At 40.7% G+C, this 27,116-nt stretch overlaps 1 protein-coding gene across 4 annotated transcripts in view; it reads right to left on the bottom strand.

Moving 5' to 3' along the window:
- AMPH (amphiphysin) overlaps nt 1–27,116 on the bottom strand; it is a 124,756-nt gene that overhangs the window by 9,175 nt on the left and 88,465 nt on the right. For 3 of the 4 annotated variants that reach the window (XM_064443873.1, XM_064443874.1, XM_064443875.1), the window contains 9 exons: nt 26,753–26,891; nt 25,120–25,248; nt 20,155–20,262; nt 16,883–16,906; nt 15,224–15,247; nt 12,569–12,601; nt 11,131–11,181; nt 8,933–9,049; nt 2,286–2,342 (listed from right to left, as the gene is read on the bottom strand). In XM_064443873.1, coding sequence (XP_064299943.1) covers nt 2,286–2,342; nt 8,933–9,049; nt 11,131–11,181; nt 12,569–12,601; nt 15,224–15,247; nt 16,883–16,906; nt 20,155–20,262; nt 25,120–25,248; nt 26,753–26,891 — 682 coding nt within the window. The remainder of the gene's footprint in view (nt 1–2,285; nt 2,343–8,932; nt 9,050–11,130; nt 11,182–12,568; nt 12,602–15,223; nt 15,248–16,882; nt 16,907–20,154; nt 20,263–25,119; nt 25,249–26,752; nt 26,892–27,116) is intronic. The other variant, XM_064443876.1, reaches the window with a different exon arrangement.

The raw sequence follows: 27,116 nt of genomic DNA, 5'->3' as shown, positions 1-27,116 counted from the left end.
TCACTACGGAGGAGAATACTAATTCACATGAATCAGCTCTCAAATGCCTGGCTCTGAAAGGACGATGCTCTCACAGCCTGTAGCCATGAGTCACTAAATGCAGACCACAGCTCACAGTTGCACAATCATTTGTTCTTGTGTCTTAAGAGTACAAAACCAATGCAAGCTAGATGATTAAAAAAAACTTTTACAAAAATGCATGTGAGGTAGCACAGAATGAACCTCACTATCAGCCTCAAATAGATTTGATTAGTATGAAGAAGAAAAAAAATAAAAGGGATGCTCATCCCACTGAATTCATACCCAACTATGGTAAACCACATACTTGCATATATAATTACCTGTATTGCCTTACTTCATATTGAAAATGAATCCTACAAACCTCTTTTCTGTAGGTCATCAATAATATTAGACAGTCTAATAGTATTTGAAATTAGCTACCTCTAGCAGTATTATTGAAATTTGGACATTTGTCCCATTATACCAACCACACAGGGGACAAAGGAAGGGTCATCTAGTATAATGATGCCTGTGATAGAAGAACCACTTGACTGTCTTAACTGCAGCAGAAGTGAATGTTTCTTTACCTAGGATGCAGCCGATTCACAGGGTTGCACTCTCTTGTTAACATTGCTGTCAGCTCAACACAATGGCACAGATTCAGCTGCAGCAAGAATGAGCCCAGGGAGAGGAGGAGGAGGGATACTGAGCCTACCGCTGGGAGTCTACCAGAGGAGCTCCCTGAGCTATGCCTGCTCTCCAGAGCTGAAGGTCTTGCCCCTTGGCTAGATTTAGAAAGGGACTGGGTAATTTTTATGGCGGTTATAATTGCAGCTAAGCTAGCTAATACAATGTCAAGAGGAACTAATCATCATGCTTTAGGGAACACATCAATTGCTTGCAAAGTCTTGAAAGACTTTTGGGGCAGTACTGAGGAATTTGTTATGCAAGTTACAGTATCAAATGGATCACCCTCACTGTAGGCCAGATATCAGCTTAGCAAATAGCTTTATCTCTTATGGCAGCTCTTCTGCATACAGTAATACTGCTCTTTTAAACAGAACACCAGGTGTAACTCACCAGATAAAAGATGTCAACTTTATCAGGACAAGTGGTATTAGAATAAAGGGGAAAGATTTCAAAGAATTAGGCTTGGTGTTCAGAGGACAGTGAGGAGTATCTTGCATGTTTCTTCTTGGACCAGACTTGGGAGTGAGAAGCCGATGCTAGAGAAGCAATGCAACACTCTGTTGCACTGTGTCAACACCAAGCTGGACTTGATCTACTACTCCTATCGTGTACTTTCTTGCTAGTGTAATTCCAATGATTTCTACCCAGATGTGGAAGCGCTGGTGAGGAGTACAGTACCAGTGAGTCCCAAACTCACTTCCCAGTGTCACTGGGATACCCTGGAGCCGCAGATATATATCTGTGCAAGTCTAGTAGAGCTAATGCTGTTTTACAGCAGGGTAACAAACCCAGGCTTGGACAGCTGGACTCACCATGTTCTGAAACCAAAGAGAATGGAGCCCAGTTCATGATCTTTTTGTATATGTTGTGGCACCAAAACGAGTTACAACAAAAAAGAAGGTTGTCAGCACCTTGGGGTACAAATCCTAAGTGGTTAATAACTAGGAGTTACAATCTCTTTCTCAGTCCCTCCTTCTCTCCCTGCATTTAATATGTAGCCATTCCTCTTGTGCTGCTCTCTGTGCACATTTCAACACATTATAGTTTCACTTCTGTATGGAAGGATTCACAACAAGTAGTTTTCTCACCTCTGAAGAAATATAAGCAAAATACAGTTGTTCAAGTCCACACATGCACAGCTTAAAGTATGTCACTTGGCTTTTCAGTTGCTTTCTTGCTTTTTTCTTTTTATAAGGATATTTACAGGAAGGCTAGGCAAACAAATTTATGAGAAGCGTAAAAGCTACTGGGAATCTATGCAACATACTTCCAAATGTCAATAGAAACAGCGCTGTACCTCCTTCTACCATGGAGCTGCTTTGTTTGCTGCCCCAAGATACCTATCACTCTATACTGCTGCAACAGGCAGTTTCTAAGGCAGGTCCTGCATTAAATGAGGGGTGCTCTGGTGTTAGAATATATACCACAGATATAGATATATCTGTGCAGCGTTAGAATAGATACTGCAAGCTAGGCCACAGTTGCATCGTATCAGCCTGCATATTGACGACATGCAAATGACAAATATATTTTTTGCCATGATTCTCTTGAAGATATTAAAGCACAACCACACTTTTGTGGCTGCTCGTATGTACCTCGCTTTCTTTCTCAGCAACTCCAGTTGTCTCCTTATCCCCTGCCTCGACATTGTCCTGTATAAAGAGGAAATATGGTCATCACCTTACTCATGCTGAGGCAATGGCTGCAGAGAAATTGGTATTAATCAAGCTTAACAGAAGCACGGCACGTATGGGATGCAATGAAATGAATGGCTGGAACTAAATGGAACAGTATATAGCAGGCAGAAAGATTCTTGCTACCACATATAATCTGAAATAGAAGTCGTTATAACCTAATACCCAACAAATAAAAACTTTTACATATGCCATCATCACCATCACGCTGTAAGTGCTAAGGACAATTTTATTTACTTTTATTATCTGTATTCTCATAATAGCATCAGCTTTGAAGAACTTTTTAGTAAGCTCAACCCACCACACTGCTGACCTTGCAGTTTCCAGCAAGCTCAAGCTTCTCCCACCCAAGACTCAAACTGTTCCCATTACAACCTGCCACTGCCCCTGCAACTCACCAGTTTCAAGGTAAGCTTTCTAAAACACTTACTTCTTCCACTCATGTTGGACTGCAACTCATTTAAAGGGGCTGTTCAAAAGAGGTGGGTCACAAAGTTCATTATTTTTTTGCAGAATCAAGTTTCTCTAGGTCCATATGCAGTGGTACATGCAGCAGGTGCCTGACATTTAAAAAATTAGACATGTGTCAGTGGTTTTCCAAACGTTACACCCATTTAGGTGTTCAAGGGATTGAATACACTGAACAGTAATGGGCTCCCCCCAAGGAGTACTTTTTACCGCACAGATACCATCTAACACTTGGTCCTTTTCTACAGAAGGTCAACAGTCAAAATTGCTATAATTCAGGCCTGGTTTGGAACAGTTGGAAGTGCTTTTCTTCTGTTCAGGTTTGACTCCCTGTGGACACAGGTTATTTCTAAAGACGATCTGCTGAGGAATAGCAAATCAAAGCCCTGTTACGGAAATCCACTTTGCTAATAAATTTTGAGCCTGCTTTGCAAACACAGCTAGGTCAGATTTTTCAAAAGGGCTGTAAGGATGAAGACAAATTCTGCAAACCTATGTGAGAACACGGTAAATTGGACCGTCTGCTTTAGCTATGAGAAATTAGGACTCGGTAACTCAGGCTCCAGCTAACTGCCTTCACACGCCCACAACTGTCACTCCAAAATTTCTACAAGTTTCAGCTGAAATGGCTGAATTTTCTTTTTTAATAAAAGGATGCGGAGTTATATCACTCATGTTTTTTCTAATCTAATCTTCTAGTATTGCCTGCAGTCACCTCATAAGCCCCAAACATGTCCAGATGCCAGGGCAAGGCAGCTGCTGACTGTGGTGTTACCATAGAAACCTGTCACAGCTTAATCCTGTTAAAATTACGATGTTATATAACCTTTTTAAAAAATGATATTTTTTTTTTTTTACATTTTATTTTATTTTTTATTTTTTTGAATCTGCCAAGCCTTTGCCATGGAGTCCTTGATTTTATAGTAAGCTTGAGGAGATTGTAGAGGGTCTTAAATAGAAAAAGCAAATATCAACAGCAAAGTATAATTATTTCTCACTCTAGTGATGCATGCACGCCCACAGCCGTCTCTTTTTTTTTTTTTTTTTAACACGGAAGAGATGTACACAAACGTTTCTATTGCCATAAAAGCCTTACGTCCAACTGCAAGTCGGTGCCTTTCCTACTTTTACTATTAAAAAGTGCCAAATTTCTGCCATCAGCTATATTTACAAGTCCATTTGCCTTCAGAAATGAGCATCATCCTGCACTTTATAGTCAGGAATGTGCCAGCCTTTACCCTTCTCTAAATAACACCCTTGCAATATTCTCTGGTAAGAATCCCATCAGCCCAGCTTTGCGTCTCTTTGCAGAAGAATCTGATATATACATATTTTTAAATGAGGACTGTTTTGCAGGCTGTGTGAAAGCACAGTTTTTGTGGGAAAGGGGCAAGTAAGGAGAGCTCCCTTGCTTCCCAAAGCTTGGGACTCCCCAAAGTTAATTTGACTAGTGTGCACTCGTCAAATTAGTAGCATTTTGCTTTTGCTTTTTTGGTTAGTTGGAAGTTGGGATTTTGTGGATGGTGGGGTTTGAGAAGAGAGGCGTGGTAACATGAACTATACCATTTTTAGGGCATGAAAGCCTAGTAAAAAGGATGACTGAAATAACATCTGAGTAAAGTAACAGACTAGTTCCATAAACAGAAAAATCTGCTTCTGCAGACTTCAACAGAATGACGCTATTCTACACCAGTTCTCTCCCATATATGAGAACCATATATTTTTAATGGCCTCGTGCTCCAACTTTGCACCTACACTTGCCTGCACATTCAGAATTCAGACACAGTTGACTGCTCTTCTCTATCTAACCATTGTATTGCTCTCCCAAATGACATGCTCCACCATTTGGGCACTGTGAATTGTACCTACAGTGGGATTCAACCATAATCAGAGACCCTCAAAGCTGCAGGGTGTTTCCTGGCCTCTGCTGTACTTGCTCAGTGTCTGCAAAGAGCTGATCAGGAGGTAGTTTCATACATGCTTACACACAGCTTTGAAAATCACAGTATTTAGCTGAGTGTCTGACTGATTTAATGGGAGAACATCAGAGTCCGGGCAGCCATCAGACCCAAAGCACTGAAAGGCTCTTTCCAAACTAATGAGCGTAATGGAAGTAGAAAAGCTGATCTCTGAGCAGTGCTTTCAACTCCAAGCACTGTCTCACATGTAGGAGAGGAAGAAAGGGAAATAACAAGATTTCATAAGCTTTCACTTTATTATAATGTCCTCGTGTCATCTTTGTTTGAATGTGACAAAATGATCTGATGAGATGAGTAGTATTATTTGAAAAAATATATCTGTGATTAACGCATTATATCCTTTAGAGTGTATCTTTTGGATTTTACAGCTGCCTTTGGAGATGCTATGGAAGTAGTGAAACAACTGTTTTGATGTGCAGAAGTCCATGCAAGGACTTTTTACCATTGTTAATTTCACTTCTGTTGGTGCACATGGTCATTGTCTGCCTTTAATTACCAAACATTTTATCCACTCCCCAAAAAGGATCAACTGTTGACAGCTACTAATAAAAACTTCATTTATTCTACGACATTTGAGACCTGAAGGACCAAGACAAAAATATGTAGTGAGATCCCAGGCAGCAATTCTGATGAGCTCTTGTAACAAAGTCTTAGCAATCTTGTTGCAGATTTCTGAATTTACAAAGATTAGACATATGTGTAGGTATGTATATATATAAAATATACAAAGATACATAGATACAAATCTACAGAAATCTATAGGCAGACTATGAAACAGCAAGCAACTGAAACCAAAAATCCTTGGGTGGCAAGTGGTACCCTGTCCCCTTGACCATTCTCTCCCTCATTTAAATGAAAACCCTACCAGAAAATTTACGGTGAAGCTCCTATAATGAAGAATGCACACCATAAATTTTCTGGATTAATGGGATGTGACAGGAAACTTACCACAGAAAAATTAAACTGATTAGTGGCTGTCACTCCAAACTGGAAGTTACTAAACTCAATAGAAAATTGCCAATAAGAAAGTATCTATCAATATTTTACAGCTCCACTTTTAAAGTAAAATGGCACTCATAAAGCAAATGAATGCAGAATTGCTGTCAAGACATGACATGTTTTGATCTTTTGCAACTCAGTGTACTTTTCCTTAGCTTTGATCATATTTGTCATTAATCCTAATCTTCAAAACTCTTCTTTGCAAGTCCTGGAAAGCCCTTCCTCAAATAACAGCCCCTCAGAGCCAAATGCAGAATGACTCCAATTCAGACATTTTTTAAGATCAACTCTTCGAGCTTTTTTTCCCAAAATAGCAATGACAACTTCATATTCAAAAAGCAACAAAAGCCAAGGCACAAACCTAATAAAAACTGTTTAACTTCTATTTAATGCCTATGGTCTTCCTCCTGGATTGCTCTTAAATTGCCTGGCTCTGGCACCATGTTTCTCTCTGCCTCTCTCCCAACAGCTCTGCAGTCTTGTGCTTTGGCTAGAGCAGCAGCTGACAGACCATGAACTCAGAACTCCTCACGGACAGTCAGGCAGCAAAAGGGATCATCTGAAAAGGTCACGCCAGCTGACGAGCAGATGCATGGTGCTGCAGCCACAGCATTTAATAAGTGCTTAAGATGTGCAACAGGATTCAGAGCATTGCTTTGTCTTAGTGCAAGGCAAAAAGGAGCTGCTTCCTTTTAGAAAAATGGCAAACTTGTTTTACAGTTTGCTTCTTCATTAAATCCTTAGAGATAATCCAAATAAAACCACATAGAAACAACCTTTTCAGCTTCATTAATATCTGTTCTTCCACATTATTCCCTGCCTGATTTCCCATCCCGCCTCTCTCCACCCTCCCTCCCTCCTCCTTCATTCCAAACTATCAAATTTACTTTGACTAGACATGAGGTGTTCTGCACAATAGTTTAACAAAACACTGTCCCTCAGACAGGCAATTTCATTGTTTGCCTTACTATAGAGTTGACAAGTTATTACTGTGATTTATATCATCTGAAAAGGAAACACACAGGAGGGGAAGAGCCTGGTCTCCACAGACCATGAAGCTTTCTTAGTTCGATTATATTACTGTAAGGGGATGATCCTGAAGTCACTTGCTCCAGTGTGTACCATGGAGCCAAACAAAAAGTGAATTTAAAAAAAATGAAATAACTATTAAAAATTCATGCAAGTGTAATCAGAATTAAACCCTAAACATAGTTCTGGGGAACACACCAAGGCTGCTTCCCTCCATAGCTGTGATGCTGCTAAGAGCCTACGGAGAATGGGAAGGGCTGGACAGAGGTGGGGATTATCTTCCCTTTCCCCCAGAGCCTTCCAGAGCAGCCCACCCAGCACTGCCCTCCTTTCCTTCCACAAGAAATTATTTTTCCTCTCTTAGGAAGATGGGAGTAAGGAAGGAATGATAACTAGGCAGGTGTTACAGCTGAAGCTCAGCTTGCCTCTGCATCATCCATGCTGGATACCATTTTTTAATCTCATGGTACAGACAGCTGGAACCTCCCAAACTCATCAGTCTTTAAGAAGGTCTTTAAATTACATTTGTACTCCAGACCTTGCACACCAACACTAGTACTTCCTTCTTTTTGCTCAAAGCAGTTTCCTTAGTATCACCTGTGGCTTTTGCATGGGTCTCACACCTCCATCAGATAACCAGCCTGTCCTTGGGGGTAGAGCTAGTGGCCCTAATGCTACCCCTCTAAGTTAATGACACTACCCAACCTGGAGTCATTGATAAATGTCTCCATCAGGCTTGTAAAGTCCAAGCCATTGCCATTAATAAAAATGTTAAACAAGACCAGCTCCAGAGACAGATCCATGAGACGCTACTGTAGCTGCGCATCTGGTAAGTCTTCTGTCCATGCTCTGCGCTCCCACACCTATAGGTGCCAGCTACTTCCACTTTCTTCAGCTAATTTGTATCTACATCAGCCTACTTAATATTGCTTCCCACACGGAGTGTATCAAACGCTTACTGAAAACCATCTGCTTTTATGATGAACTGGGTATCATCATTCCTGCTTAACAGATGAACGTACACAGGGACTCACCCAGGGCCGAGAGCAGTTCAGCAAGCTGAACCTTGTTCTTCTGAGAACACTTACAGCATCAAACCATGCCTGATGGTCAAAAAGCACAGCTATACAGCTTCCACTGGCTTCTGTGGCAGAGGAACTGACCCACAAAACAACTCCTTTTTCTGTCCAGTTTTTCAGTAGTAATCTGCATATTCTAACAGTGACAAACACTCATTAGAGATTTTGAACATGTTTTTGTCTTGAGGAAAGCATGAAAACTGTCAGCCTGCAAAACCAGCTGTAATTTTCCTCTAGGGTTTCCTAGCCTGTGGGTATCACCCACCTCCAAGACCTTCTGACAGCAGTATGTAGAAGAGGAACTTCAGTGGGATAAAAAGGTTATTCACTTGGACACCTGTTATAAAAAGGGATGCTAGTCAGCAGAAAAAACCCATGCCTACCATCTCAGACCACCTCTTAATTTGTACTGGTATTGGGTGCCCTGCTTTTTTGTTCTTGCAGAGCTGTCATTTCTTCTCCTCCCACTGTTTCCTGAATGCTGACATGTAAAAATCTCCAAAATGGCACTTGGGAGTTCCCTCTTCAGCTCACAGCTGGCTTCTAAAACCATGAACCTTGTAGACATTTATATTACAATCAATTTTTCTGATATTTTCATGCTCTAGCAAGGACAATACAAGACGTACATTGGCTTAGTGCTTACAGCTTAGCTTGAAATGAAATGAGAGAAGTGGTAATAAGGTTGTATTTTTAAATGGCTTCAATTCTTTCCCCTTCTGAAGTTCATCTGGAATCAAACAATCTGTGAAACCACAATCACTCAACTGAACTTCAGTCTAAAATGCCAAACATAAGAGGAATGACATTTTAGGGCTGAAAGGAGGACATGTGCTGGAGAAGAGTGCTGTGACACAGCCGGATGCTGGGGAAACTGGCCATGGACAGACAGTAAAGAATGGAAAGGATGGCTGAAATGCAGCAGGCGCATTCACGATGACAAAAGGTGGCTCGGATGAGGCCTGGGAGGTGGCATGGGGGACAGGTCACTTACCGCAGCCTGCTCTGCTGGTTGGCCAGGCTCAGCAGGGACAGCCTCCTTTTCCACAACAGCAGTGGCAGGGGTTTCCTCGACCTTGGCTTCCTCAGGTGGAGCTTCTTCAGCCTCAGTCTTTTGTTTCATTGATTTTTAGGTAAACAGTGGAAAAATTGTTGAGGAGCACATGATAGTAGGGAGGGAGGAGGGTTATGGGAACTGTGCCTGGTACAGTGCTGCTTCAGGCTCAATCTTGCCAAGCTTTGCTGGGGAGAGGATGGCAGTGCTTTGCCTTACAGCATATAAAGGGCATTTTTATCCTCAATGTTCTATACATAAACTGAGGCAGTCCTACATCCCTCCCTCACAAAAAAAGAAAGCATCAGCTGCCTGAGTTACAGAAAGGGACGATGGAAGTGGGAGAGGGTGCTCAGTTTGCTCAGAAATGCTCCAGATACTGATGGCAAGGCCATGAGTTGAAACTGGCACTCGTGTGTACCAACCCTGGGCTTCAAATATGGGTTTTTAAAATTATCCCTTCTTCTCTAGTTCTGGCTGTTCTCAGACAATATGGTTCCTTCTCCAGTGAACGTAAGAAGCAATTAGCAGAGACTCAAACAGTTTTTATATGCACAAGGGCAACCACTGGCTGCTTGAATTCTGGCAGTGTGAAAAACATCCCTGGTTTCTTATTAAAATGCATTCCCTCCTGAGCTCCCAGTCACCCACAAGGCATCCATTTGTCAATCCACTACTGGGATTTCCACCCTTTTAAATTCTGGCCTAAGCTTCTTTTTTAGCAAGAGTATCTAGCAAATATCACCAGCCCTACAACACGTTCAGTCCTGCGGCAAAATAGCTCACAGCGAAAGTGCAATTTCCAATGGCGACATCACTTTGCAAGTACACACGCATACAAGGGGAGAGCTGCCAGCTGTGCTCAGCATATTCCATTTATAAAGATGGCTGACTCAACCAGATAAAATAACACCAGTAGATTAATTTGCCATGAACAAATTGCTCAGCATAATATGAAGCTCAAAAGCTATTTAGCTGCTTTGCAGTAACAGGCAGCTGGTTAGAAGGTCTCCTGTGATGAAGAGACAGCTTCCATGAAATTCTTAAAGATAATAAAACCTTCTCCTCCATGATATCTTTCATGAAAAAACCCCATAGCCTCTCACTTCTTTTCTCGCATATTCCTTAAGCAGACTGATTTTTAATGAGGTACAGTCTGCTTAAGCAAGACCTTCAGGGTTTAGCATAGCATGAACGAACATTCATTATATTATATCATGCTGTGCAGAAATCTCTCTGTGTAATGCATTAATGCCAGCTCTAGGGAATTTCACAAAGAAGAAATAGGACTGAAATGGGAAACACAAAATGGATTTATCCCAGGTAAGATATCTAATGAGTTTCCTGAGGTTTAATGCTGGAAGAAACTTTCAGGCTTAAAATCACAGGTAACGTGTCGTGACGCAGATTGCATTGATGTGTGTCAAGACGCTTGTGGACAAGCAGTCTTCAGACTAGTTACCACATTTCAGCTGCAAGTAAAGATACTCTCACCATGTTCAGTAACCATTATGAACATGAGCACCACCAGGGTAATTATACAAAAGACACATTAAATAATACTGAGTATCATTCTGCTGCTACGAAGTAGCTAGAGCACTCACCCAGCAATGCTGCTATTCCACATCCTTACTCCAGGCTAAGCAAAGACTGTAAGAGAAACTAAGAAACTGCCCAAGTATGATCACTTCCAAAAAGATTCTCTGCCCCTTAGAAGTAGACTGTGCCTACTATTAATTTGTGGAGAGTGGATAAAGCTACAGCAGTATTGGAGATATTTAAGCAGCCATCGTGTACTATCATGTACACCTCTCTGCTGTACACTGGACCATAGTACTCATTCTTGTAACTTCTTAAATGCAACAAATGAACAACTGTTTGACTACACCTTTGAAAAGTAAACATATCATAGAACATCCAGGTTTTCTGTTTCACTGCACTATCCTTGTGAACAACTGTTTCGGTGAGAAAAGATATACAACTACACTACAATGATATCATCCACCAACCCTTCCAGGTTTAGATTTTGTGATTTAGAGGATGGAAAACTCAAAAAAGGAGAAAACATCTTTGCACAAAGGAAAAATTATGCCATTTTTTGCAAGGCATTTAAAAAGGAAGCAAAAGCCACCACTTACCAAAGGCTCTGTCACATTCTCATTTGATTGCACTGTAAATGCAGAGGTATCCTAGATATAGAAATGAAAAACAATGGTGCAAAAATATTTGAAAGGGGATGTTTGCAGGTGTCTGTTAAAGACCTGATTTTTTTAGTGGTTTATTCAGGTAAAGGAATAAGTAAATTCAAATAGAATAAGACGAGAAATAGGTAATCTAAAAAGGTATTAATAATAATAATTATTAGTTAAGTACTATAAATATTAAATACATTCCTTTTCAATTATACATCCTATGCTTCTAAACCATGCAATGTTATTAAAGGCAGTGAAAAACCCTTCATTAAATACATATGAATTGCAAGGACTTTGTTTCAGGCGCAATGCACTTATGTCTAAGTTGTGAAACTCAGAATCTTTTTTGCAGACTACACCCGCCCATGTCTGGGGAGTACACTAGCTCTAAGCTACTTTCACATCCTCTTGATTCTGGGCTTTTATCTGAATGGTAACTATAGGAATTACTGACGCAAAATTTTACCTGCATTAAGAGGGTGCAAAAATGGAGATATTCTCCAACATATTACTCATTCAGAACCAATTAATCTGCAAAAAATTCATGGCCCAAATCCTTTTCCTGGTGCGGTCAGGGCATCAAAGTTTGATTTCTTCAGGGCAAACATTTTGCCTTAATTATTAGAGGTGGTAACCGTGGATCCTTTACTAATTTAAATATCCTGCAGCAGAATGGTTAAGCACTGCAAGACTCATTTCCATCCTTGTATAAATTCAGCCTTTTTGGGTGCTTTCAAAAAATGGTGTACAGAGTGTGCTGTGGGTGGGCCAGTCTCTAAAAGGATGCTGGAAATTAATGAGGCCCCAGGTTATCCACCTGAAACTTCAGATCTTGGCACAATCCTGGAGTTTGATAGCAAAACATGGTATCTTCATGTGCTGTATCTCTGTGATGCCTAACACAGAGTCTCACCATCAGCACAGCAGTGAACAAATAATTTAGGTTTAACTTTCAGATTAAAATATATCTTAAATGAAAATAAAGATGCAGAAACAAAGAGAACTCGTTATATAAATACATACACACAGAACCACTGGAAGTATCTGAACCTAAGGAAACCACACTTTACAGGATTTTGGTATTATGAAAAAAAATCTACAAAAGAGAAAAATTAAAAAACTAAACCAGCCCTTTTAGGAGCAGAAAAATCAGTCCCACTAAGGTAGTCAGATCTTTGCTATTAAATTCCGTCAGGCCAAAGTACCAAGAGTATCAGCATCATTCTAGTAACATCTAGGAATAATTTCTGAGAGAGATAAGGTTTAGATTTAAGTCAGTATGACATCACTGTGCAGCTCATCTGTAGAACAGATTTTCTGCCAATCCTAATCCCTTCCGAACAGCATAGAAAAAAAATAATCTCAAAACATGTTTATTTCTTACCTGTGCAAATCCATTAAATGCTGCACTGGGTGCCTAAGTAGAAGTGAAGATCAGAAGAAATTATCATTTATTTACTAAATCAGAACATGAGTCAAAACATTTTTATTTGCAAAATAAAAATGTAGGCCAGACATTATAAAAAGAAGAAATAAAATAATAAAATTAAGGGTAAGGCAGCAAGAAATTTGACGACAGTGCTATTTGATAACAGGTGTCACAGGCTTAAAGAAAACAACAACAAAAAAAGCAGAGTAACTTAAGTATTTTTATAAAATAACAATTAAAAAAACCTAGGTGCATTTAAAGTTATACATATAAAACAAAAACTGTGAGACACAAAGTGCCTTCACAGTTCAAAGCTTCATTCATCGTTCTGAAACACATTTTTGTCAGCCTGCTTCACCACACGGCTGAAGGGCACCACACTATGATCAGTAACACGGCAATTTTTCAAAAAAAGAATAGCACAGGCTTAGCAGGGGCAGTGGGAAACACACAAATGGATTGTTTTTAAACAACGAGGTTACGCATGGCCTAAGGAACTCTTTGTCTAGACTAGGCTACACACTGGGGTAGGTACCTCTTCTTTATCAGCCTCAATTTCCTGGTACAACAATCCATATCTCCGGTTAGCAATTTCATCTTCAGATAAATCTGAGTTGTTGGTCTCATTGTCTTTAGGACTAGTTGAACTCTCGGTGCTAGCATTTCTGGAATTTCCCATTTGAAACAGAGCCAAGGGTCTAGCTATCTCCTTGCTTGGTCCAGGATTGCTAATGCCTGCCTGCTCCCCAGGCAAGCCTTGTTTTACTGGTGCCTCCTGACTTTTATTGCTCATGCTCACACCTACTTCTCCCCAGCTGTTATCAGTCCCTCCCAGGTCTTGTGTAGACCATTTATCACTAATGCCTAACCAAACATTTTCCATGTTACCTTCCTCTGAGTCTTGCTGCTTGGGGAAAAAGGGCCAATTATCCAGTCCATTGGTTTGGCCATCTGACAGACTAGAAAAGCCCCATGAATCATTAGTAACTGTTGGATCCCAGTTTGACAGCCAGGGGTCTGTTTCCAAGGTTTCAGGAAGACCGCTGCTGCTAGGATGCTCTTCTGCAGCTGCTGCTGCCGCCCTACCTGTCACTTGGTCTTCTGCATTATCTAGGCAAGGGTTACTGCAGCTTGTGCTAGAAGCATCAGCTGTCTCAGGCAGCAATGGCCACTCTTTTCCAGCAGCAGCTTGATCTTCAGCAGCAGCACTACCATTTGGGAGGAGGCTGATGTTACTGCCTTTGGTTCCTTTACCGGACTCTTCTGCACTGAATAATTCAGCGTCACACAGAACATTTCCAGTATTTGTAGGGTCCTTTTCTGTGTGGTCAATTACCTCTAGGTCAACACGTGCCATCATGTTTATACACTCCTTGGATGTACTCTCTTCAGTACCACTGTCAGTTTGCTCTAAGCTGTCCTCAAATGTCCTTTCACCGACCTGATCCCAGATACCAAAGACACTCTCAGGTTCAGCACCAGTGTCTTCTATAGTTTTACAGCTGTACACTACTATTGTGTCCCCACCTTCCAGCCCTGTGCTCAGCAATGGTATTTCTCCATCTGCCTCCTCAATGACATTGACCTCTTTGAGTCTTTCTTCCCTTGGGTTTTCTAGGGTAGCAACAGTAGCTCTCCCAGCATCCCCATCAATATTTTCCAACTCATACAAATTTTCTACCTCTGTGCTGACTAAAATTTCAAGATCAGATTTTGCTAAACCCTCAAGAAATTCTGCCTCACTGTTTCCTTTGGTTTCACAACCTTGTTCTTCCAGTTCCTCTGTACCTTCTACCTCCTTGTAGTTAATAGCTCTGGTCTCTACCTTTTCACTTGGTTTGACACCTGCCCACTCTTCTTCCTCCTGCTCTGCCTCTTGCACATCACATGGGACGGGTTCATCCAACAAGCCATTGGTTCCCAGGATGGGTGTCTCAAAACCAGTTATGTTCTTTAAAGGCTGATTGGTCACCACATCTTCCCATGGAACATTTTTGGTATCCAACTGGTCCTCCAGTGAAGTCCTCTGGTTTTCATTTACAGAATCTGACCCAGATGCAGCATTCTCCTGCTCACCTACAGCAGGCCAAACACTAGCAGGCAGAGTACCCGTGGATTTGCTTGAGGTTTGCTCTGCCCCCAGGGAAAGCAAAGAACCGCCTGCAGTAACTTCCTGGCTGACACTGGGTGTGCTAACATCTAGGCCCCAGTTGAGTGAACCTAGATTAGTTTGAGATCTGTTAATATCTTCTGATGACCCACTGTTTGGGGTTTCCTCCATGACCAGGTTACACAGGGAAAGACTTTTTGAAGAATCAGGCTTTAAGCAGACAGAAAAGCAAAGAAAAAACACAAGATGAAAAAGATACAGGCTGACTTGATGAGAAAACAAAAAGTTTATATTTTACTACAGCAATTTTAATTTAAAGAATGAAAGCGACTACATTAAACCATTTAAGGAAAAATTCTGTAGTTTGCAACATTTGGTGGCAGTAGATTGCAATGTAAAAGAGCACCACTGATAGACAAAACCAGAAAATTATGTATTACACCACACTGATTAAAGCACGTCTCTAGAGTGGTTGCGATTTTGGGGAGAGGTTTGCTTACCGGCTGCACCAACTCGCTGCTTGTCTGTATAAAAGAAAATCATACATATAAAACAGAAAAAATAAGAACACGATGTACTTTGTTACAGCAGCAGTTCTTTAATTAGAAGTTCTCTAACCAGCAGCAGTTACTAAATTGGCATGGGGAAGAGGCAGTGGCTCCCCTCCTGCCACTCCACTGAAGACTAATCACAGCCCCCTAAATTTAAGCCTCATTTCCAGCCTCTGGATTACATTATACAAGAAGTTCTACATGTCAACGTATAGATCACACCTTGCTTTCCTCTGTGAGCCACTGACATTTTTATTGCAGGTACCATATCACATCTCAGTTGAAAATTGGGGTTGTTCTGTGAGATGGTGAACAAGGAAGGAAGCAATCCAAGGGGCAGCGGACCTCACTTGTGTTTACACTAAGGCATTAGTGCATCAGTCAGGCAGTGCAGAGGGCCCTGAGCATGCAGCTGTGATTCCCCATCACCCTGTGCCATGCAGTGGCATTTACATCCACACAGAGTAAGGCATCAAGTCACAAAGCCTGCTGCCTACACTGTCACTTTGAACAGATACAAACGCTGCAAGGAAGATCAACAGCTACTCTGCACTCAACTTATTAAGATAAACTCAGTAAAAGGTTGAGTATCCCTAATTTCAAACATTTAGCTGTGAAGCTCACTTCTTACTTTTTTTTTTCACTAGATCAAAGAGGAAAATAATTATAATACAGAATACATAATATTAACAAGGTATAAATAAAACTGTGAAAGGAAGACATTGATAAAGCTATCCAATATAAGTCTAGAGCAATAAATTCAAAACATTTCTGGGTTATTTTAGCTTGTCTAGATATTGGCAGCCTTGAAATTTTGGCTAGCCTACATATGTGACTGATTTTTCAGTCCTTAATTTAACCTTTCCAATAGAAAGAGATGAGCATTTAATATACATCACATATGCCATGTATTGACAGAACAGTGCTTCATGAGAAGCATCCACAGATTTCTGTGCTGGCTGAAGCTGCAAAAGGTCAAAAATGAGCATACCAGGCTCTGTGTCAAGTCAACCCAGCCATCTCCATGATGTGAAGTCAAAAGAAAGCTCACAAAAATGAGTTGTTTTCTTCCTGCAGATCATTGTATCTGATTTGGCACCAGGAGGAAGGAGGAAGGATTTATGCAGTTTCCTAAAGTAGCAGCTTATTTTGTGAATAACTCCAGTTCACTGTATGCCCCGAAAGACAAGTTAAATTCTCTCTTCATTCCTGAATTTTGAGAAAATGCTTGTCCGTTGGGTTAAAGTCCTGAGGAACTACACCTTCAGATAATTAAAACAGGTGACCTGTCATCCATTCCTACCCTCCAATAGCTGTAATTCAGGCATGAGAATATAAGCAACACATGCTTAGCTATAATGATTGTGAACCTTATTAGCCTAGTCTTCTGACATCATTTTGGTTTCACAGGCCAAGCAACAGAGATTATTTTTGTTGTTGTGTGTTTTAAAAGATCCCCAGTGGCTTCATAAACTTGAAAGTGTTTGTGACGGTCCATAATTTCTTTATCTTGGCTTTTGGTAAAAACATTATAAATCTGAGTTTAGGGTGTAACAAAATCAGAGGCACAGAAATATCCCAGTTCTCAATGATAAATGTCAGGCTTACCGTCCATAGATCCCATGGCAATGTCTGAAAAAAGGAGCAGAAAAAAGAAGCTTTAGAAAAATACTGTTCATATACTGTATGCTCAACATGCTACATAGCTGTGTGCATTAACCATAAAGAAATTATTTATATGCGTATTTATAATACATATTCTATATATTAGCACATAATATACTTTTTGGTCAAGTGGGATGGGCGGTATGTGCCGGATTGTGGTATTTCCCACTTCAAAGCAGTTGTTGCTTTCCAGCAAACTCCTACCGCCCCGTGCTTGAGTAACAGCCAGATTCTGAGCTGATGACTGAATGATTTTCAACAGGTACAGGGGTCTCTGCAAAGCGTTAGCTTTGAAGAGCTTACATGGGTCAGGTCAGGTTTTTAGCCAGATAATAAATGGTTCACCTATCCACTGATAACAAGTGGGTTATCTTATAACTCTGACACCAGGAAGGAAAATGGCATGCTTTGGGGGAAAGAAAACAAGAGAGTTGATGAATGTTTTAATTTTCTTGTTCAGTATGTTAAGTAATAAATGTTAGTGACCTCTCTGCAGAAGAGCTGAATGGATAGATGAAAGAGAAGTAGCAAACTTCATGCCAAATATTAAGTCCCCCCCACATGAGAAGGAACTCTGTTGGTTGGTCTCAAAAGCTGTCTGAGATGCCTTAAAACATATCTACTATATTCACACCTAGGTTAAAGTCCATGAAAAACACTAAAGACATTTGTAAAGTAAAATGTAAAATTGTCCTGAAATATTTGCAAATGTTAAATGTGGCGTCTAACATTTGACTAAGAGAAAGGATTGCTGCATTTAGCTTCTTGTCTGCTTCTTGTAAGGATAGAATGGCTCCCTGAACAACTGCTTTCACAAACAAAACACACAGTAATAACTCACTACTCAGATTTACAGCAAATTAACATCAACAGCCATTTCTCAAGCAGTTTAATTTTGTTTAAGTCCAGGTATGTGCTTCTTCAGTGGAAGTAATTCACAAGTGTACCTGCCTTCTCCACTGTAACATTATTAGCTGAACATTCAAGCATTAAGGAAAAATGATAGGTCTCTTCTTATAGAGCTAACGGGTGCAGACTCTAGCTGTCCTACAGACTTCGATGGAAGGAGAGATTGTTCATTTTTCATTTTTTCATTTTCCCTTCATTGCTGATGAGGCTTTTATAATGAGGGGGAAGGAACATACTGAAGGAATGGGGAGACAGACCACAGCTAGCAAACGGAGGCGAGGGCCAGGCACGTTTAGAAAGGCCACTTCTGAAGCAGTCAGGAACAGAAAAGCAAGTGAAGGAGGGCAGCCTGGGGCTCACTTACTGTGATCTGATCACCCTGGCAGAGCAGTGGAGGGAGGTAATTAATTAAATGATGAATAGGGAAGTCATGCCAGGCCTCCGGAGGCATCATAGCACAGATGACTGCTGTTTTCACATCACTACTTCAGCAAAATTTGCTGAAAAGAAAATATCCATGATTGAGGCAAAAACTATATGCATATAGAAAGACCACTTAAGGCCCTCTTAACCTCCCTGCAAAGTAGCACAGGAGTCTCCAAAGACTGCAACCAGTGACTGTGGCAATATGTGCTGCCACAGCAATGACCCTGCCACATCCAGTAAGACTGAGACCCAGACTGCAGGGCTATCTTCCCTTCTTCTAAAAACATGGTGCTCTGGCTCATGCACACGCTTTTGTAGATGTGGACCATCCTTCCTTGTAAGTATTTTTTGGGAGGAAAGGCAAAAGGAGAGGAGACACTGAAGGCACTCAGTGAATGCTTCTTGTGCACCTAGATGAAAAAATACAATGTACTTTTCTACACTGAATTATATTCTGTATTTCAGAGTACAGCTGAAACTAAACTAACTCCTTTCCACTGAAGTAATAAACCCTTCGACAGTCTCTACAATATGATGCCAGGAAAAACATGCTCTGTCACAAAAGTTAAATGTCTTTGGTTTAATGATCCCGCTGCTCTAATCAGTGTTATTACAAGACAATCTGAAAGTGTAGAGTTAGCAAAGTCACAGCTAGAGTCTTCTGTCACACTGAATGTAAAGGAATTTCCTTGCCCTCCCCTGTTTAGAGGGAGCAAGAAAAATAACAAGAAAGATGCACAAAGCCTCTGCTATAATTAAACACTCCTCCTAGCAAACCACAATGAGAAATTTCAGCTAATGTTCAGAGTGCTGACAATACACTGTTTATCTGACAGTGCATAGCCCGTCAGGGATCACTACAGATCTCATTATGTAACTAGGACTGCACACAAAATAAGAAATTAATTAACTGAGGAAGAGAACACCAGAGAACCAGGACTATCTCAGCCTTAAAGCTTCTTGTCTTCTCACTCCTTTCTTGCTGTTGCATTCCTGAGGAGCTGATTAGTCCTCTCATGTCTCACAGTACAAACCAGGTTAGTGATAGCCACAGGGATAAAAGATTTTGCTAACAGTGTGTTACAGTTGTTTCCTTCTTGGCATACAACACAGCGCTCCAACTCTGCTGGCCAGGAGAATTTCCCTGCTGTACTAACAGCCCTACTGGCAGTGAGGGTGAGTTCTGGATCTTAAAATAGCAGGTCCCCAATAGGGGACCAATGAAAATCAGCAACTTGTTATATCAACCTTTTTTTTTCTTTTCTCCCTTTTTTCATATCTCTGCAAGAAACTACCATGGCAAATATGACCGTAAAACACACAATTCCTTTAACACAACATCTTGAAAGGGAACACTCTACTCCATCCTCTCATTTTCCTTGAGGTAGGTCTAAAATAGATTTAAAAAGCAAAACCACTCAATATCATATCCCGTTTGGTACAGAAACTCCATTACAGCAAAGGAACTGCATACTAACTCCATCACACCTAGGTGCCCTGAGGCATCTTTCCAGACACAAAGAGCCAAAGCCAGGTCAGAAAAATTGCCAGAAAAACAGGTGCTGGAGAATTATAATGTTGGCATTAAGAGCTATTCTAAAGTTGGAAAATAACAGCATGCCGAAGTCAAGGCCAAGGTACCAGCAACCGTTCTCATTGGCGGACATATCATTTTACCACTTGACGATTTCCTCTCTTTTCAGTACATCATCAGCTACAGGGTCACTGAAGGGGAAAGATAGAAGGCTGACAAGAGCTGCTCAGGAAGATCAAGTTTTTCAGACACTGCAGATTCACTGCTCATTAGTACACAAGGCAAACCTTTGCTATCAAACAGCACGTTGCACTTATATGCTTCGCCCACCTCAAGGCAGAGATACCTGAGACATGGGTGAATGAGTAACTCCTGTTGATACAACTTCTGGCTTGAAAGGGTCGAAGTCCAGATCTAGCAAAGATTCCTCTTTCTTAGCTTCAGGAACTTCATTCTGTTAGAAGAGAAACATAACAATTGAAAAACTCATCTTTCAAAAGCTGCTCTTGGCAGCCAGGCTTTAAGAGGCCCAAGAAAAAAAAAAACAAAAACAAACATCACAGACTTTCTGGCTGCAGTGCAAGCCAGGATGGGAGGAAGCTCTGAAGACTTTCCTGAGCTTTAGTGTAACTTTTAATTTTATTTTTATGAGCTTCGCTCTTACAATGCCTTTGTTTTCTGTGTAGTGCAGCTTTGCCATTTCAGGCTAAACAAATCACAGCCCTTTTGAAAAGTGCTGAATGTTCACTGTTTGACAGTGAAGGCTCTTTTAAAGTGCTTTGAGTCAGACACCAAAATTAAAGACTACATAAATGGCACCCAGTGTCCATACAGTGTAATAAGTGAATCTCTCCCCAAATACAAACATCAGTAAAAAAGCCAATATAGAAGGACATAAATGCATCTGAATAAAATTTCAATTCTGAACATTATTACCAATTAACATTCAATGCTGTCCTTAGCTCTAAACTTTAGGAAACATCTTACATAACACTAACTAAATCTTGCTTCACTGATCTGCTCTTCACAAAACTGGGTTACATGGTAGAGCCTTTACTGTTTGCAATTAATGAATCAGCCAAGGCCTCTGAGATCGCTATAAATATATAGATTGGTTCAAAGGGCTACAGGTCTTTCCCTCTGTAAAGTAACATGAACAAATTAGTGTGCTTCAATGTTACAGTGAAACTACAGCTGAGATTTATTAATTCCTAATGATAAATATTCCAGCAAGCATCTTAGCTTTGGTAACAAGGCTAGTACTGACTACTGCTAGTAGTTCAGTGTTTACTAAATAGTGGAAGAAGCTTGTCTTTTGATGTACAGAATATATAGATAGTAAAGTATTCATTAGAATGCTGTCTTGAAAAGTCTCCAGATTAGAAATTATACCATAGGAACCTATTTGTACACACAAATTCGCATATAATCTTACATAAGAATGGTAACACAGGGTCAGACCACATAGCCCAATGTCCTGTTCCTGACTGTGACCTAAGTGTACAGCAAGGGGAGTCTACTACAACAGGGCAGTCATAAGAACAGCAAAACTAGGAGATAATAATGAAAACAATGATGATGATAATAAAATAAACACATAAGCCTTTCTATTATTAAAACATCTAAGAGTGTAAACTTAGTGTTTAAAATTAGTGTTACTATTGGTAAACAGATGTTCAAACGTAGGTAATTAATGGCTTCCATATGCCACAGGACATCTGAGCTCTCTGTGTCCCCTGAAAACATGATCAAAATAGCTCCCCCGCTAGAAATGACAGAGTGACCTGGAACTCTTCAGTTTGGAAGAGGAATGCTAGGGGTGGTGTGAGCCGGATCTCCATGGCTGCTCCATGAGTCCTCCAAAGCAGGAAAGCAGGTGGCAGTGAAGTTGATGGGGCAGATTCGGAATAAAGAAAAGGTGGTGGTACCCCATGTGGCACAGAGTTCAGCTAGGGACCTCACTGCCACCGGATAGTGTGAATACAAAAAATTTACATGTGCTGAAAGACTGAACAAACTTGAGGCAAAGTAGTCTCTTGAGGATTACTAAATATGTAGAAATTATGTTGAGGAAGTCCCTGAGCTGCAAATGGCTGGAGGCTGAGAGACTATAGAAGGGGGTGTAAGAAGTACCAGCTTTGTGTGCCTTATTTTATAGTCTTCCCTTGGCCTCTGCTTTTGGTCACTGGTAAAGACAGGTAACTAGTCTGACACTCTGAAGCCAGTGTTATGGTCTCACACTTCAAGAAGTCAAAACCAAAGCACCCCTCCCCACCAGTAACCAGCATAATATTCATTCTGCCATGTTTTTCATCCGATGTATTCAGATTTCATCACATGTGTCCTTGAGGCACTAGCACTCATATGGTCATACTACAGCTTGATGAAAAAACACAGCATTAGTTAGCATATCAGAAATGAACGGAGATGGAAAAGTTAATTATCTGTCAGTGAGGTTTGAGAATGAAGTTGCTATTTATGAATAGGAGTCTTACTTAGGCCATGTGTGATGACAGCTAAGATATCTGTAGTGACAGGGTACTGATCACTGACTGCAAAAATTACCATTACCCTCAGACTGAAGTGAAGAGAACACTTGTCATAACTTTAGGAACAAAGGCCCAAATAAACAGCTAGAGTAAACTGAGATGTTGTGTTTGATGGAGATTTAGGAGAAACAGGAACCTCAGGAAATCCCTCAATAAGGGACAAAGCTGTGACAGAAAGGCCGGCGTTAATTCCACCATAACACGATGAAGCATGAATAAATGCCACATTTGAAAGAGATGGCTGTGGCAGAAGCAAGACGGTACCTTTCAGAGGACATGTATGCAACAAGGGACAGAGAAGGCACAAGAAACCTGCAGTGACCACCAGAACTGCCATCCCCTCTCTGCACGCAGTCTGTACAAGCCTTAAAATAGCCCTAGCAGATATGAGTTTTTCACTACAGAGCTGTCGGACACACTCAGACACATTAAGTACCTGGAGGGGGCATGTTATAAAGGCCTACAATGTCCAAGCTAGTAACTGGACAGCAGGGAGCAATATGATGTGAAGAAAACAAGAAATAAAGCAAGGAACACTCATTTCTAAATGATCCTTTCATCCAGTCACCCAGATATCACATCTTCTCACCTCTTTCTTTTTCTTAGCAGTAATTAAATCCATCCTTGACAACGAATAAAGTGGAAGTATGAGCTGCTTTGTTGAATCAGGACCAAAATATTCAACAGCATCAAGCAGAACTGTCTTTCAGCATCTTGCACAACACCGAATGCACTAGTACTGCTTGGTAAAGAAAGATGAAGACCAACAATTACAGGTTATTTGTGTTCCAGAAGAGAAAAGTGTTTGGCCTGTTCTAATCCTCTCTGAAACATCGGATAAAAGCAGCAAAGCTCTATTCACCAGCCTGTTGGTTTTGTGCCTCTGCATGAACACAGTTCCAGGGACGCCAGCGGTGGTCCTTTGGGAAGTCCTGCACCATTAGAGGGCTCTGTAGGCTCAACAGCTTCTTCCATACTGCCCAGCAAGCACTCTGGGAGTACAGGAGATGCCATAAGCACCAAGAGGAATAAGTAGTCCATGTTTCCTGTGGATTTCATGCAATATATTTTCAATAACTGGTTCTCTTACAGAAGGATATAAAATGTATACATCATACTATTTGGGTATGCCTGTACATACTCAGAGATCTCAGATACAGTGAGGATGCTTTAGTGATGGATGTGGGTTTTGTGGAGGGAGAAGTGTAGATGTTTCATGAGAAGGTGGCCAGGGAATAGCTTAGGTTATTCCCAGGTTATTGACTGCGGAGGAGGGAGGGACATAAATCACTCGCTGAAGGGAGATCAATTTTTCCTTGAGAGACAAGGGAAAGATTTCAGTTCTCAGGAGCATGCCCCACCTCTATTATGGCATTCCATTTTTATACCAATCTCTCATAGAAAGGATGCAAAGATTCTGGAAATGTGACTTACACTCACTTAAAGCCCCATTCCAGTGTCAGCTTTTAATAGAAAAACAAACCGGTTCCATTTCTGCTTCCTTGGCTGGCCTGACTGGTGAAGGTTAGGTGGATACCGCAGTTAACGCAGGGGGCCACATCTAGCACAGGTTACACCAACTCTTACCACTGATGTCAAGGCTCACGTTGCCAGAGTGATAACTCCCATGATGTCAGGGTACAATGACGCAACAGAACTGCAATCTCCCTTAAGCAGGAGGGCCCAGCAGCGGCTGCATACTGGGAGCTGCCATTAATTCTATAATTGCATGGGGACTCAACTACAAATAACTCTTTTCTCTTCCAAATAGATCCCTATGGACAGCAATGTCTTTTTCTCCCCTCCACAAGAAAACAAAACACACATGTTCAAATTCTCTAAAATTATTTTGTTGTTCATTGCTGTGCCTACATGCTCCTGTGTTGTCAGATGAATTAGTACAAAACTAATAATTCACATGAAAACAAAAATTCATAAACATTCTGTGTAAGCTTCAGATCTGCATATTTCTCCCCTGTCTATCAGACACAGGCTCATATTTCAGAGTTGTAATTATCATAATAGAAAGGGCCCATTATTGAACAACCAGCAGTTACCACAACTACATAAAAGCTGAATAACTGAATACAAATCATACAGACTTGTTTTACACAACTCTGGCTTTTCTGTTTGTTATATGCAATTTTTAAAAATTCCATAATTTCATAATAATGACATATAAGTAAGTTTGATCATTTCTCAGCTGTGTAACTAACGTTTCTGTGAGTGAAAAACCAAGTGAATAAATAATCTAGCCGGAGCAGCCTTTTACACCTGCAAGAAATTAAAACAGCCAAGTTCCATTTTGTTTAAATCACTCAAAACAAAAAAGGAATACTTCTTATGATTTTGATGGAAGAAAGAGAAATAATGAAGGATCACTGTAAAGTGCTACTCGAGGTGCTTAGGATTAGAAAAAAAAGCATCTTAGATGAACTCTCAGCTTCTAATGTAACCTGGATGCAGTTAAATCTCAAACATGGCTACTTCGCAGTATTTTTAGCCAGGCCTCTCAGGAAATCTCTCATTTTTTTTTCAATATGTTAGCAATGCTAGCCCTTTTGAGTGATTATGGTGGTCTATTCAGAGATAAAACGCCATATGTGTGACCCTTTCAAGATAACGTATAATGGTAATTGTGCCCCTGCCTTCTACCTGCACCTGCCTCCTCGCTCCCCACAGAGATCAGCCCCAAGGTCACTACCTTGGACAACTCAGGATGACTGCAAGGTTGGACCCATACACCATCCTCTGAAGCTTACCTGTGATGGGGTTGTCACATTGATTTCTGGGACAAAGTTGTCATCAAAGAAGTTAATGATGTTCTCCTGTTGCAACTCCTTCGTGGGTGTGAGCTTAGGCAGTGGTGGGACTGGTGGACCTTTCCTCAGCTAGGCAGACAGCAAAAATGTCACAGACTTGTTCAGGCATAAAAGAAAGAGCTTTAAACTAGGCCTAAACAATTTGTGTTAGGTTTTTTTCTCTGCTGCTTCACCTTAAATGTGGGAATAAGCCATGGGTTGAAAGGAACTGTTTGGTTGTTCATCACCAAATGCCTTCAAATAAACATTTTGGGAAAAGCAAAATAACTCTATGTCTCAAACTCATTCCAATTCAAAATTTAATATTTTAACAAAAGCATTTCTTGGCTGATTTGTTTTTTTGCTGTGACAGGCTCACAGTGCAAGACACTTCCTCTCCTATGCAGCACATAGTTGAAGAGTGATGCTGCACAGAACCAGGCCTCTGCAGCTTTTTGGCTTCTCAAGTTCATTCCTGCTTAGCTTTGGGATTTTGTCTCTGCCCACCTGCCACTACCTTTAAAGCCTACTTAATTCTATGACCAATATCGTCTCTGGGAACCACAGCACATCAAAGGTGCTTAGGTTGCTAATTCCCCCTGCTCTCCAAAGATTCACATAACTATGACAACCTAATTGCTAGAAATAATCCCAAATACTATTGAATAATTTAAAAATCTGTCAAAGTACCAAGAAAAAAAATCCACCAAAAAATCCTCAGGTGTTATAGTGACATAACATCATTGGCACCAGTAAGACTAAACTGAGTCCTACCAGATAAATATGTAGGCATGAGGTGTCACATTTTGGGAGACCAGAGAAAACAAGAGTGCTCAAATGAAACCAAATCCAAAATCAAATTTCTTCTAATATTCTCCCACCACAGAAATAGCAATCAGCACAGAAGCTGTCCCAATTCTGAAAACATCAGTAACATCAACACAAGTCTTTGATATGTTCACAAAGTATCACATACAACTCTTATGCTACAGATGAAGCTGATGCATGAAACCAATTCTTATTTTGCCATACTGGTGAGAATAGGAATCACTCCAGTGACTCCAACATTGTCAAAATTCTCAATCCAGTGCTACACAACCACTAAGACTTTAGTTATCAGTAATCATCACAGCAGTATTTAAGCTAGCTCTATTATTTACTGTTTTAGAGGTTGGCCAGACCAGTGATACTCACAGGCTAATTTTTTTCCAGAGTAACCATAGATTTGAAGATGAATGAAGAGCAGAAATATATAATGAACTGAAATTCATGAGGGGGTTTTAGAAATAGGTTTTTCAAACTACTTCTGCTGGGATATGGGTCCTTACAGACTCTGCAACTTTTTAAGAGGGTTTTGCTTTCTCACAAGTACCCCCAGTTCACTGGGCACCTTAAATTTTCTTCATTCCCCCTTATACAAAAACCACTTTCCACCCATGCTCGTGACACAGGGACGAACAACCAATGAACAGAACAGAGTGCAACAGAGTCAGTGGCATCCCTGTCATTCCCCAGTCACAGCCTAGATGAAAAATCCACTCAGCTATCTTTTACTGCACAACAGGCCAGTTTCTGCTGTTAGGTTTCCACTTACCTGTGTGGGTGACTTAGGCCGGGCTGGTGCTGGAGATGCTGGTGCCAGCATATGATTAGGACTAGCAGTAGGGCTAGGCAGGGGTGAGACCTCCTCTGGTGGTGATGGTGTTTTTGCAATGCGGAGTGGACCTGAATCACTAGACAGAAACAAAGCAATGGTGAGGACATACATATCATGCTGAAGTATTACCTTGGGAGTTTGATGCAATAATTAAACTGCATCCCTGACGTAATGCCAGTGACCACAAAATACAGCACACACTGGAGACGAACTGAGCCATTATATAATGACAAAAACTAAAACTGAAATTAAATTCAGTTAAAATTCAGTGATATACAGTGTCAAAGGAAGTTTTAATTTT

The sequence above is a fragment of the Phalacrocorax carbo genome, chromosome 2, assembly GCF_963921805.1.
Source record: "Phalacrocorax carbo chromosome 2, bPhaCar2.1, whole genome shotgun sequence".
NCBI classification, from domain to species: Eukaryota; Metazoa; Chordata; class Aves; order Suliformes; family Phalacrocoracidae; genus Phalacrocorax; species Phalacrocorax carbo.
The sequence above is the reverse complement of the archived record's forward strand: the minus strand, read 5'-3'. Positions and strand labels throughout refer to the sequence as shown.